Here is a 12,294-nt window from a genome sequence, read left to right on the forward strand (position 1 = left end):
ATCTTAAACAGATGAATGTAGAATCTGTAAGCAACAGGTCAAGATTTTTTCCATCGGAAGCATTCTGGTTTCTGTTTAAAGTCCAAGTAGAAGAGACTAAATCATGTTTGAGCCAGAGTTGCCAGATCAGACTGCCAGTTTCCAGTTTAATCACAACTCAAAAGCATGTCCCAATTCAATAAAAAACAGGCCAAATCATAACCTTGCCAGGAACCCAATTAAATTGTAAAAATCATTGTGCAATAGAAAACACATCATAAGCATACAAATCCTCATGCATCAAATAACCAACTTTAAAAATGTAAGTTAAATCAGCTAATGAAGCCCACAAAGACTGCAGTTAGACAACTGAACATACACAAATTCCCATGTCAACATCAGTGATGATGACATTAAGGCAAGTAGGTCCTCCGATAGCCCTAACAACGATTAAATACAACTGATGACAATTCAATGTTTTCTCAAATGAAATGAGTCAATAATATGGGTGATTCTACACAACGTAGTTTACTGTATTTTGAATCTTTGCCTTTGACCATAAAAGGACAGCTTGTTTGGAAAATACCACCAAATGTTGACAAAAGCAGCCCAAATTTCATCGACCAGCGCAACACTATTTCTTCCAACCCAACAAAATCAAAAGTAGCCCGACTGGGGAGAAACCAGCAGAATCTGGCAACACAACATCCAGCAGGCTTTGGTTCAATGCAGGTAAACAGTCGGTCTTAAGAGCAAAAGACACAGAACGCATTGGCCGAACTCTCGGGACCCTCTGAGAATCTTCTGGCGATGATTTAGCTTTTTATTGGTTTAAATTATCTGGTAAACTGACTACTTCTGAAACAACTCAGTTGTACTCCTCGTCTCTCAGCTTCAGTCTCGCAAGTTGCTGATAGAATTGTAAACAACAAGCAGCGCACAGAAAAGGAAGTCTTGGCCCGGATATCTGCTGGCTACACCTAAACCCCAGAAATATAGATCCTGGGCCCCAGAGGCTTATCAGCAGTCAGAGCGTTAGCTGACGGGATCATGGATTGCTGAAATTGTCCAACAGTGTTTCATTTGGCACACAAATACGTGGTCCTTCTGCTCTATTTTCTTAAATATGAGAATTTGCTGCCTTTCCATGTCTTTTCAGTAAATTGAATAGGTTGGTATGATAAAAACAAGTAACTGGCTGTGTAACCGGACAATAAAGACATCATTCTTAAGGCTACATTTTTCCACATTACACCGATTAACTAATTCAATTTATGTCTTACCTCATCTGTCGTCACAATCAAATTTACCATCTGTAACATTTCCTGAACCTACTGTAGCCCCTAACCATAAATGTTGTAACATTCTGTGATACATCTTTTTCAGTGTATTGAAGCCACAAACATACACTTTTTTAACCAAATATAACTTTTATCTATATCTTAGTCAAATGACCCTCATTATAATTATCCTGTTTCCCAACATGGCTGTGATTCTAATACCAGAATTTACAAAACAAGGTGGCTGATAAAGAATAAAATGTAAAGTTCAGTTTACTGTAGACATGTCAAAGCAATAAATGCTCGTGACTATGGATCCGCAGTCTTCACAACATTTTAGGAGTGAGGTTTGTGATGTATTGAACACAGGGTGCACATTTCATTGCTAACGCATGAGCAGGAGCCAGGGTGTCGGCACGACGGTGATGACGTCGCGTCATAGCCACATCATCACATCATGACCAGCGCCCATTCTTTAATGATGTCACAGCTCAGACAGCCGGTTCTGGACCAGCTCCAGAGGGGACATGGAGCCAATCAACAGCAGCTGTTTAAAAGTTCATGACCCTGCCCACCCAAATAGGTAGGTGCTAAGTTGAAACTCAGTATGCTCACACACACACACGCACTTTGAAAAGTCACCCTGCATGTACAGATCAGGATGACAGGGTTTGGTATCAAAGCCGTTCTCATCGTTTGGTTCTAATTGTTTACATCTGCTGATCTTTTAAACACTCTGCTTGATCTCCAGCTGATAAACAAATAATCAGATATGACTCTGTAATCTGGAGCAGATTCAAACGCATCCTGTAAACGGGTTGAAGCAGCTCACACACACAGAGTTCATTAAGAGGTAAAAAGACAACCCACAGGAGATTTGAAAACATGTATTCTGCTTAGAAATATAAAAATAACACACACAAAACAAACAAATCAAACATAAACACAAACAATTTTTTGTTCTGAGTGTTTTTGAACAAATGTGTGAGCATATCAGTGTGCTTCTTCTTTGATAGCAGAGCAACTCAGTGTCAACTGAGAAGTTGCAAGTTTGATCTCTGTACAAGCTACGGTGTCTGTGTTTTTGAGGCGCCCTTAAGCAAGCGATGGAGCTTTTTCTTATTCTACGTTAGGTGTCCAGTTAAGGCAACAGATAAATGTGCAAAAGGTGATTTTTTTCGGTACCTTTGGCAGCCTCTCCGGATCCCCAGGGTGTCGAGGGATGACCTTCTGAAGCCTCTGGAAACCATAGTCAATGGTTGGCTCATTCAATGCTGCAGAAAAGAGTAAAAGAAAGCGCAAATGAGTAAAAATGTTTTCTTATTGTCAATTCCTCCAGCTACATGCTGCACGTTACACAGAAGTTGCGTAAAGATCTCAACTTCCGGGAAAAGCTAGCACAAATGAGATCCCCCCGCGTTGAGGTCACGTGTGTGAAACTCAAAAAGCTGCACATGCAATTTACTTTGCAGAATATCTCTACTTGCATGTGCAAAATTTAATTGTCATATCTGATGTTTTAGGATTATTGCTGCATTATTGTGAATGATGCATGTTTTTAACGCCTTTATTTACTTTTGGTTAGTTTAATCTACATCAATGCATCATATTCTATGGGATCATTGTATGTTTGTAGTGTCAGTACTGTATATTACAATATTTACCTCTGAGATGTACACCACCTTTACAACACCACCTTTATACTTCAACCTAGCGCCTGTGTCTGGAGTGATATCCGGCCGATCCAAAGACGTGGATTGTAACCAAACAAATCTAGTGATACAATGCTGACTAGGCCAGCCAACTTACCGTCAAAAAGACAATTATGATTTTCTCCTTGCAGGCTTCTATTTTACTCGTGCGAGCAGAAATTTTCAAAGCAAAAGTAATTTGCGTGTGCAGCTTTTTGGGAACGCACGTGCGTGACCTCATCAGACGCCCGTGCGTTGATCTCATTTGTGCTTGTGGATATTGACAGTGATTTGCCTTTATAGCAATGTGTTGAAGAAAATTATTTTAAGCACTGAAAAGTCAAATATTTGGTCTATACTTTTACCATGTGAGGTAAATGAGGAAATAGTTTGGGTGAAGTGACCTTTCAAACTATTTCAAACTAGGACACTGCTGTTCTGCTATTGGGATCAAAAGTAACAGCCCAACAACATGCAAATGTTCAGAGATGGACAGACCTGGTGGAATAAGTAATGGTGTCAAAGGCATCTGTACGATAATAACACTCAGGGTCTTAAAGAATGCTTAATGTTCGCTTTAATGTTGCAATTATGTTCTTCTCAAGTCTTTATCCAATCAGTATGTCAATCAAGTCGAGCTCTGAAAGCTCTGTCAGTCAGAGTGATGGTTATAGTACTGTGTGTGTTTCTTTCTCTGTACTGAACATGTATCTTCACCCCATTACTGAACCTCCTATGCTAAAGTTAAAGTGCTTAGTGTGCTTAGTGTGCTTAGTGTGCTTAGTGTGCTTAGTGTGTGTGTGTGTGTGCGTGTGTGTGTGATGTCCGAGTGTGCAGCTGGGGTGATATTTGGTACTTTCCACATCCAACACTGATAAATAACTTGTAGCTGAATGTATTACGTGTCTTCTTTTAGTGTGTGCGTGTGTGTGCATGTGTTTTATATGTATGTCTGTTTTATTATCACATCACACCCAAGTTTCTGGTTTCTGTTATGTCCAGTCAATTTGTTTGCAACATAACTGCATAAATTGTGAGCTGTAAAAATACCAGATGTTTAACTGTCATGAATAATACTTCCCCCACTCACAGGAAAACTCTTTTTTTTTTTTTAAATTCTGGACAAATTATGATTTATATATCATAATTAAATCAACATGATTGTTCTGGAGGAGTTGGGTTGAGGAGAACAGAGTAGAAAGTGAATAAAGGGCTAAACGGAGAAGAGAAGGAGAATAAAATAATACGATTCAGCTGAGAGAAGAGGTGAGGGGATAAAGGAGAGGAGAAGAGAGCATTTGTTAAACCATCCAAAAAAAGAAAAGGAAAGCTTAAATCAGTTGAGAAAAACAAAACTACAAAACAGCTGCCTAACAGTCGTTGGGATATCAACTGTCAGAATTAACTGCCAGTGTCAGATCCACACGCTCTGTTCATCTCTGGAGACGTTTAACCGATGCCAACTCTAATATAACACACGCACACATACACATACACGTACACACACACACACACACACACACACATTATGGTCATAACAGGATGACCTAGAGTAGTTTCGATGCCTAAAGTGTCTCCAACCGACTCTTTATTAATAGAACAAGATGCTCCTTAAATCATTGGATGGTGTGTGAATGTTTGTGTGTTTTTATGGGTTTCTGTAAGGTGTGTGTGTGTAGAGACCTAATGTCCGAGTGTGTGTGTGTGTGTGTGTACTTTGAAGATAAAAGGTCAGGTTTCTCCAACGATCTTTGGTGGTTTCTTTCAGCACAGAAACCGATATTGTTATTATTATTATCAATGCAGCAGAAGCCATCAAATTGATTACACATCAGCAGTAAAAGGCATCCGTAACACCAGCCATAGTGCATCCACCACAGAAACAATGGTCACACTGACACACCCAAACACCAAATACACATGTCCGATCTTACACATCCCAGTGATGCTATTTCAAGATGTACAACTCTGGCTGAGAAACTCCCAAAGAAGATATTAACTACACCAACATCCAGCCTGAAAGGCAAACAATACAACAATACGACATAACAATCAATCTAAGTAAGGAGCGTCTTTTAGCACCATTTCGTTAAACGCTTGTTCATTTTTACACTTTTTCCAAAGCAGCTCTTAGGAGTGATTGCATGCTTAAAGTCTGTCATTCCTCACTGAATGTTGTACATTTCTTGATCCTTAATTCAAATTACCAAGACTATGGTTTTGTTAAAGCATCTCAAACCACTTGGGCCAAGTTAGGGAATGATCGTGGTCATAGCAAAAATAAACCCACAGTGATGGTTGGTTGGTGGTTGTTTACCATCATTGCTTCACAGGGACAACAGTCAGTATTATTTCATAATTTCCTGCAAGTTTTGCTTTTCTCAAAATCTTAAAATGTCCACAGATGTGATGTCACAACATCCTGAACACCCAAACAAAGACACTTCAGCAGAGGATTAGGTGACACAGAGGCTTTTATCTTGACTCATTCTGCCACCATGCTGTCCAGGAAAGCATCTCTGCACTAATCCCTTCTGTTCTCCTCTTCCTCCCCATCCTCCCTCTCTTGTGCTCCGTCTCCTCCCCCTCTTTCTTAACTACACCTTCTGCCACTTTCATCCATCCAGTCCTCCATCAAATCTCCCTCCTGCCTGGCTCTTCCTCTCAGAGTCCAGAGCTGCCCACAGATCAATACTCATAGAAATTTCATGAGGACAGACCCTCCACTCCTGTTTCACAATAAAATGTGAACAGAAGGAGGCAGAGAGAAGAAAAGTAGAGGGGGAAGTGGCAAAGAGGAAAAAGCAGCTGGATGTCTCTTATTATACTGTGCCATGGTGACATTTATCTAGTTATCTTTTGGTAGTGTTTAAACAACAGAGAGCAAAGGTGGGTAATGGAGTGGGATTCGAGGAAAAACAAGGGCGAAGCTGGGTGGATGAAAGGAAAGACAGGGCTGATGTAAAAGGAGAACAAGAGGTGGAGGAGAGGAGGTGTGCTGAGATCGATTCTCTGGCCGGCCAGCAGTTCAATACCACTGAATTATTGCTTCATTCTTCCCCTTATGAGATGAGATCTCTTTCTCTCTGGCTCCACTTCTCTCAGCGACTTTCTGTGTGTTTTTATATGTGTGTATGAACATGTGTGTATCAGTATACGTGTGATCCACTTATGAGCGGATCAATAATTTACAATCTGGTTTTAAAAGTCCACCTTTCTGTCTCTCTCTTTTTCTGTCTCTGTATTTCGCGCTCTCTATATTTCAATCTCTTTTTTTAAATTTTTCTGTATCTGCAAAATGAACTTTAAATTGTTCCTAAAAGAGAAAAAAGTCGAAAGCTGGGATGCCTTTTTAGCTTTCACTTAAGATTTCCTCTCCATGGCTTGGATATGACTTTTCTCTTGCAGCTGCATTGACAATAAATCCGCTCTACATATGTGAGTGTGTGCATGTATGCACGTTGTGTGTGCATGTGTAACGCCAGTGTGTGTGAGAGCATTTATTGATTGTCACTTTGTACCATTGTATTTTTATAGGAGTGTGTGATGTTGAGAATGCTAATTTTTCCCACCAGGCCGATGAAGCAGCCATACGGTTCTATGTGTGTATGTGTGTGTGGGTGTGTATGTAGTAGACCATCTGTTTACCAGACTACTCACCATCTTTCCCTCATATCTCTCTGATTTACAATTACTTTCAACTCCTGCCCCGTTTGAAAGTGTGTGTGGTAAGACACGACCCCTATGCTAGGGTGGCTTTGTGTGAGTGTGTTTAAGTTGTGCGTGTATGCGCTAGTGAGTGTGTTTAATTGCTCGGTCCTTACACCCAGAGGCAACCACAGCTAAGAAGTACTGCAAAACCTCAACAGCCAATCAGCTTCCACCGCCATGACCTTTCACGAGCGACTTTCAGAGAGAAGTCGACCTTGAGGCGGGGTCATGCAACCGCAGTAACGGATCGCGTTTCCTGGGTCACATGTTGAAGCCATCAGCCAATGGGGAGGTCACGGGGGGTCATCTCCGCCCAATAGGGGAAGCAGTTAGACACCAGACGGACCAATTACCAGCCGGCTAGCCTCAGGGTCAGACCAAAAATGTTTTGACTGAAGACCATTGAAGGAGGCACACGGGCAGAGTACCAAAAGAAACTACTGACCAGGCACATTTTAGCGACACGAAGCACAACTCACTTACTCTGCGTCTGTTTGATTTCACTCAATGCTCATGTAAACATTTCCTCTGCACTTCCAGAAACAGAGTATTGTGAAGTCCTTTTCCTCACATTTTACATTATTGAATGAGTTCCAATAGGTGGAGCTATTTTCTTTGTCTAATCAGCCAAACTGCTAAGCATCTTGCTTTCCTTTTTCTTTTCTATTGGTGCATGTTAATGTTTTTGTTTTTTTAATCATTCTTTACATCCTACTTGAAGCACATTAAGTCAAATTTAAAGCTGAAGCTTGAAAAACCAAAAACTTTTTTTCTGGAGATATTAAAGCTTTCATGAACTTGACGCCAACATAAAAAGTGACAATTTATTCATGGTGAGTTTTTTTTCATCTCTATTGATCAGGTTTAAATCCTCATCTTTATCGTTTAGTCATTAAATGTCTCCGAAGAATTTATACAGCAGCTGTTTTTCTTCTTGTGTTTTCTCTTCTGGGAATGACGTCATTGTTACGGTGTGATGGAGCCATGTTGAGCGGATCAATACCAGACATCACATCACCTCTATCCATTGCAACATGCATGTGCGAACCAAATGAGCAATCGCACACACCCACATACACACACACATGCTTTCTCCCCTTTTCCTCCTTAACTGAGTTAACAGGAAAACGCACATTCCCAGTCAACAATCCGGTCAGAAATCACACACTTTTTTTCCAAGATTTTTTGTGTGTATGTGTGTGTGTGTGTGTGTTAGTAAACTGGGTGTTCTGGATGATTTCACTAATAGTTTCAGTCTGGAGAGCTATAAAGAGCAGACTGTTTAATTGTAGCTGGTTTTAACGAGGCTCTGATTATGGCAGCATTCTAACGAGTGTGGGTCATTAATGTTGACTAATCTACAGTCATTAGTTCAACAGTGTCTGGCCCGAGAGTGAACTGCAACTCATAGATGCTATTCACACATGCGGACACAAACACACACAGGCAATATTTCTTATATATACATTTATAAAAAATAAAAATTCCAAGTACCTTTTAAAGAAGAAAAATAAATACTTAAATCAAGAGCATGTGCACGTGTTTTTGCATGTGCATGTATGTGTGTGTGTGTGTGTGTGTGTGTGTGTGTGTGTGTGTGTGTGTGTGTGTGTGTGTGTGTGTGTGTGTGTGTGTGTGGTTGACCTACCTGTGTATATGAACCTTCCAGGTGTGCCTTTGCAGAACTGTTTGGACTTGTAAGACAGAGTGACCTCAACGACCCCGGGGATGTGTCTGGGAGGCGTCTGCACCCGGATGGCATGCGGCGTGATCAACTGGAGGAGGAAGGAAAGGGAGGAACAAGAGTTTGTACACAAAAAATGAAAAATTACCTGATCGGGACAAAGTCATGCAGCTCCGTGCGTGAGGACAGGGCAACTGGTGTTTGGTGAGTTGTTACAAAATCGCTACAGTCACTGACATAACTTTTAGAGTTTCTTTGCTAACAGACATCCTGAATTGTTGTACCCGGATTTTATTGTTTACATTTTATGGGAGGAGAATGAGATATGTCCGATCTAGAATGAAATTAAAATCTTGTATGTTGATATGTATTGATTGCAATCCTGTAAATAACCATAAAAAGTTATGCTTTATGATATGTTCTGGATTTGAATGTGTTACTTGACTTTTGAAGTACAACAGCATCTTTAAATCTAACTTGTATTGTAATAAATGTTCGGCATGCCACAATAATAAAAATCAACAGGCAACTTTATATATAATCTGATATTCCAGGATGCATGTTGACACCAGGGGTGAAAATGAATCATTGTATTGAGCTGTATGTGACAAACACTAACTTCTTAGGATCACATTTTTATGAATAAAATAGTTTTTATTATTTGGCCCAGGTTTGAAAAATCTGCAGGTAGGAGAAAGAGCTGCAGACACACATAACTTGGCAAACATGCAATCGCTTTACAGTTTAAAACTTTTTTCTCGTTTGGGAATCAATAATGAGGTTTAGTGAAAATGAAACATTCGGTTGGCCAAAATCCATTAGAAGCCGGTCTGAGGAACGCCAAGAGAGCTGAGTTAGTTTGAACTGAACTGAGACTCTGTACACATGTTAGTGTGTGTGTAAGTGTGGCTCTCAACACTGTAAACAAACCCCACAGCTCTTAACACACACACACACACACACACACACACACACACACACACACACACACACACACACACACACACACACACACACACACACACACACACACACACACACACACACACACACACACACACCATCCATGTATGCCAGCATGTACTCACACACACTGGGTGTTGTTTTTGGAAGTGAGCCATGGTTGCTCGGTGCTCACGGTGAGTGGAGTCAGAAGACAAATAAACATTCTGTAGAGGAGTTGCACTGGCAAAAAGTACGACAGTGAGCTCTGTATGTGTATGTGTGTGTGTGTGTGTGTGTGTGTGTGTGTGTGTGTTTTTGTGAGCATTAAGCCAATGGCTATCAAAATGTGCTGATTTGATCAGTATTCCACAGAGAAAGAGAGAGAGGGAGCGGTGGAAGGTAGCGATGGGCGGCGGTCGCTGGTTAGCGGGGACTCATTAGCGAGGCAAACCTCATTTAGACAAACATTAACACACAAACATTCACAAGATCACACACAGTTAAGAGCCCGGACCATGAGGAGAAGTATGTTTTCATATCGAATTACTTCCAACGTCCGAGGGCAAAAGCACACAGTGGAGGGGTTGAAACAACATGGAGACAGGATGATGATTGCTGGCAAACTGACCTCGCTCCAAACCAGCATGGTACCGAAGATGACTTGGAGACCATCGAAGAAGTTGTCTCCTATGATGATGACTGTAGCGCCTCCCGTAGTCCACCCTTCGCTGGGACTGATGGCTTTAATGCATGGAGCTGCTCCTGGTGGGATGAGAGGAGAATTAGAGTAGCTAAGACGGAGAGTGAAAAAAAGAATAAAACAAATATTAAAAGATTGTTTGAATCTGAAATCAACATCCGATCTGGACATGTAAAACTTGACTCAACAAGCCATGGTTGTAGAGAAAGCATTTGTTTAATTTAAAGACAAATCAGTCTCTTAACAGGGAGGGAAATCTGGCTTGAATCATCATCCCTTTTGCATCTGTACTTCATATTTCTTCATTCTACACCCTTGGTTTTTTGCTGTGGTTCAGATCACCACACCACACTTATTCTCTGAACACACTGTAGATTCAAAGACTGAATCCTTCTCAATTGGTTCTTCAGTAGTGAGGTTTGTCCTTGTAAATTGTTCTGTTCTACTGAGTGGAATGAGAGAATAAACAAAGGAAATAAGTGCTGAGGTTTTATATTAAGTTCAGGGCTTCATTTCTTTTTATTTTCAAACCACCATTTATTACATTTTTGAGGACTTTTTTTAGACACAACTGAATTAAACTAACTTTAACTAAATGAAAAAAACTCAAACTCTACGTTTACGGACCATGAGATGCAGTTAAAAGCTTGTAAGTGAAGCTGAGTGTGTAGTTCTAAAGTGACATACACTGTTGCCAAATGTCAAGAACAAACATGCTCAAAAAACACGTCTTCTGCTTATGAGACGTAGATGTGCCGCTAAAGAAAAAATATTTTTGCAGTAAAAAAAAAGTAAAAAAGTAACTTCTTTCACATTTTAAGAGTAAAAATCGTTCATGTTTTCTCACACTTGTAATTACTTTATATGCATTGTGATCCTCAACCATCCTTTAGAGCAGACCTGTGCTGTTTATTTACTGTTTGTTTATCCCAAAGCCGGACTGGCATGAGATTATGGCTATTCATTTAAAACTAATGATATTACATGGATAAAAACACACAGAGAAGGCTCAGTATGCATCATACTACTTCAAACTAAATGGATACAGTCAGCTTTATGTCACTTCGGTAGTGAGAGTGTGTGTAAGCTTATATCCAATCCCATATCACAACAATAAAAGCTTGTCTGTCAAAAAACAACTCTACTCAAAGTGTGTGTGTATGTGTCTGTTTGTGTATGTGTGTGAATATCAGCATTCGTCTGAATTACAACAATGTCCTTTACTCTGGGTTTGTTTATGAAATAGAATCATAATGATATTAGACTTAGCAACACACACACAGACAGAGCATCACACCAAGCATTTTGTGTGTGTGTGTGTGTGTGTGTGTGTGTGTGTGTGTGTGTGTGTGTGTGTGTGTGTGTGTGTGTGTGTGTGTGTGTGTGTGTGTGTGTGTGTGTGTGTGTGTGTAGTGGGTTGGATTAGCCAGATGGAGGGGCAGGAATCACCTGATAGGATTAAACCATCAACCATCTGGTGGCCATGCTGCTTACGCTCACACACATTCATGCACAGACACAGACACACATACACACTCGCATTACCGTGTTCTAGGTAAGACTGCGTTCCTTCCACGGGGTCGAGTCTACGGGCCCGTCGGCCATGTTTGGAGTTGTTGTGGACGAACATGTTGTCGGAGACTGAGAGGACATGTCCCTCCACACTCACCGTAGTCGAAACCACCACCTGGAGAGAAGAATGAGACGGGACAGGATGGGTGGGGGGGGAGATAGACGGAAGGAACGGTGAGATAAAAGTGAATAGGGTTGGGTGAGGCATGAGGAAGAAGGGGAAGAAAAGGGGAGAGCGTGGACAAAGAAGGATAGGAGCAGAAAGAGGGCAAAGGGAAAGAAGAAAAGAAAGAATGGGGAAATACAAAGTGTGGGTTCTGGAGATCATTGCAAGCAGGAGTTAAAAGCATGAAAGTGTGAAAAGCTCCTTAAATGTAACCCGTTATCACTTCTATTACCATCACTTTCAACACACACTAAGTAAGTCTGTGTGTGTGCGTGTGTGTGTGTGTGTGTGTGTGGTGTCTATCCTCTTCTGTTCAATAGTTCCTGATGGGTCCAGCCCTTAATTATCTCCCAGGGAAACAGAGCTGTCTTCTCTGGTTCCACTACAATAGAGCAGCACAATTAGAGGCCCAGATACTGTCACACACTCGCTACCCAACGACTCCCTCTCCGTGCTGTTTCACACACACACACACACACACACACACACGCACACGCGCAGAGCACAGACGCAACCAACACATATATCCATATCTAACACACACGGCAAATACACACACACGCATG

General features: G+C 41.0%; 1 protein-coding gene across 2 annotated transcripts in view; it reads right to left on the reverse strand.

The window, feature by feature from the left end:
* Window positions 1-12,294, reverse strand: part of LOC129113364 (transcription factor COE1) — an 87,251-nt gene that overhangs the window by 16,409 nt on the left and 58,548 nt on the right. The window contains exons 8-11 of one of the 2 annotated variants that reach the window (XM_054625601.1): window positions 11,536-11,677; window positions 9,919-10,046; window positions 8,310-8,436; window positions 2,445-2,533 (exon numbers count right to left, since the gene is read on the reverse strand). In XM_054625601.1, the coding sequence (XP_054481576.1) occupies window positions 2,445-2,533; window positions 8,310-8,436; window positions 9,919-10,046; window positions 11,536-11,677 (486 nt within the window). Of the gene's footprint in view, window positions 1-2,444; window positions 2,534-8,309; window positions 8,437-9,918; window positions 10,053-11,535; window positions 11,678-12,294 lie in introns of both variants that reach the window. The other variant, XM_054625600.1, reaches the window with a different exon arrangement.

Source organism: Anoplopoma fimbria, chromosome 24 (genome assembly GCF_027596085.1).
Source record: "Anoplopoma fimbria isolate UVic2021 breed Golden Eagle Sablefish chromosome 24, Afim_UVic_2022, whole genome shotgun sequence".
Taxonomy (NCBI): domain Eukaryota; kingdom Metazoa; phylum Chordata; class Actinopteri; order Perciformes; family Anoplopomatidae; genus Anoplopoma; species Anoplopoma fimbria.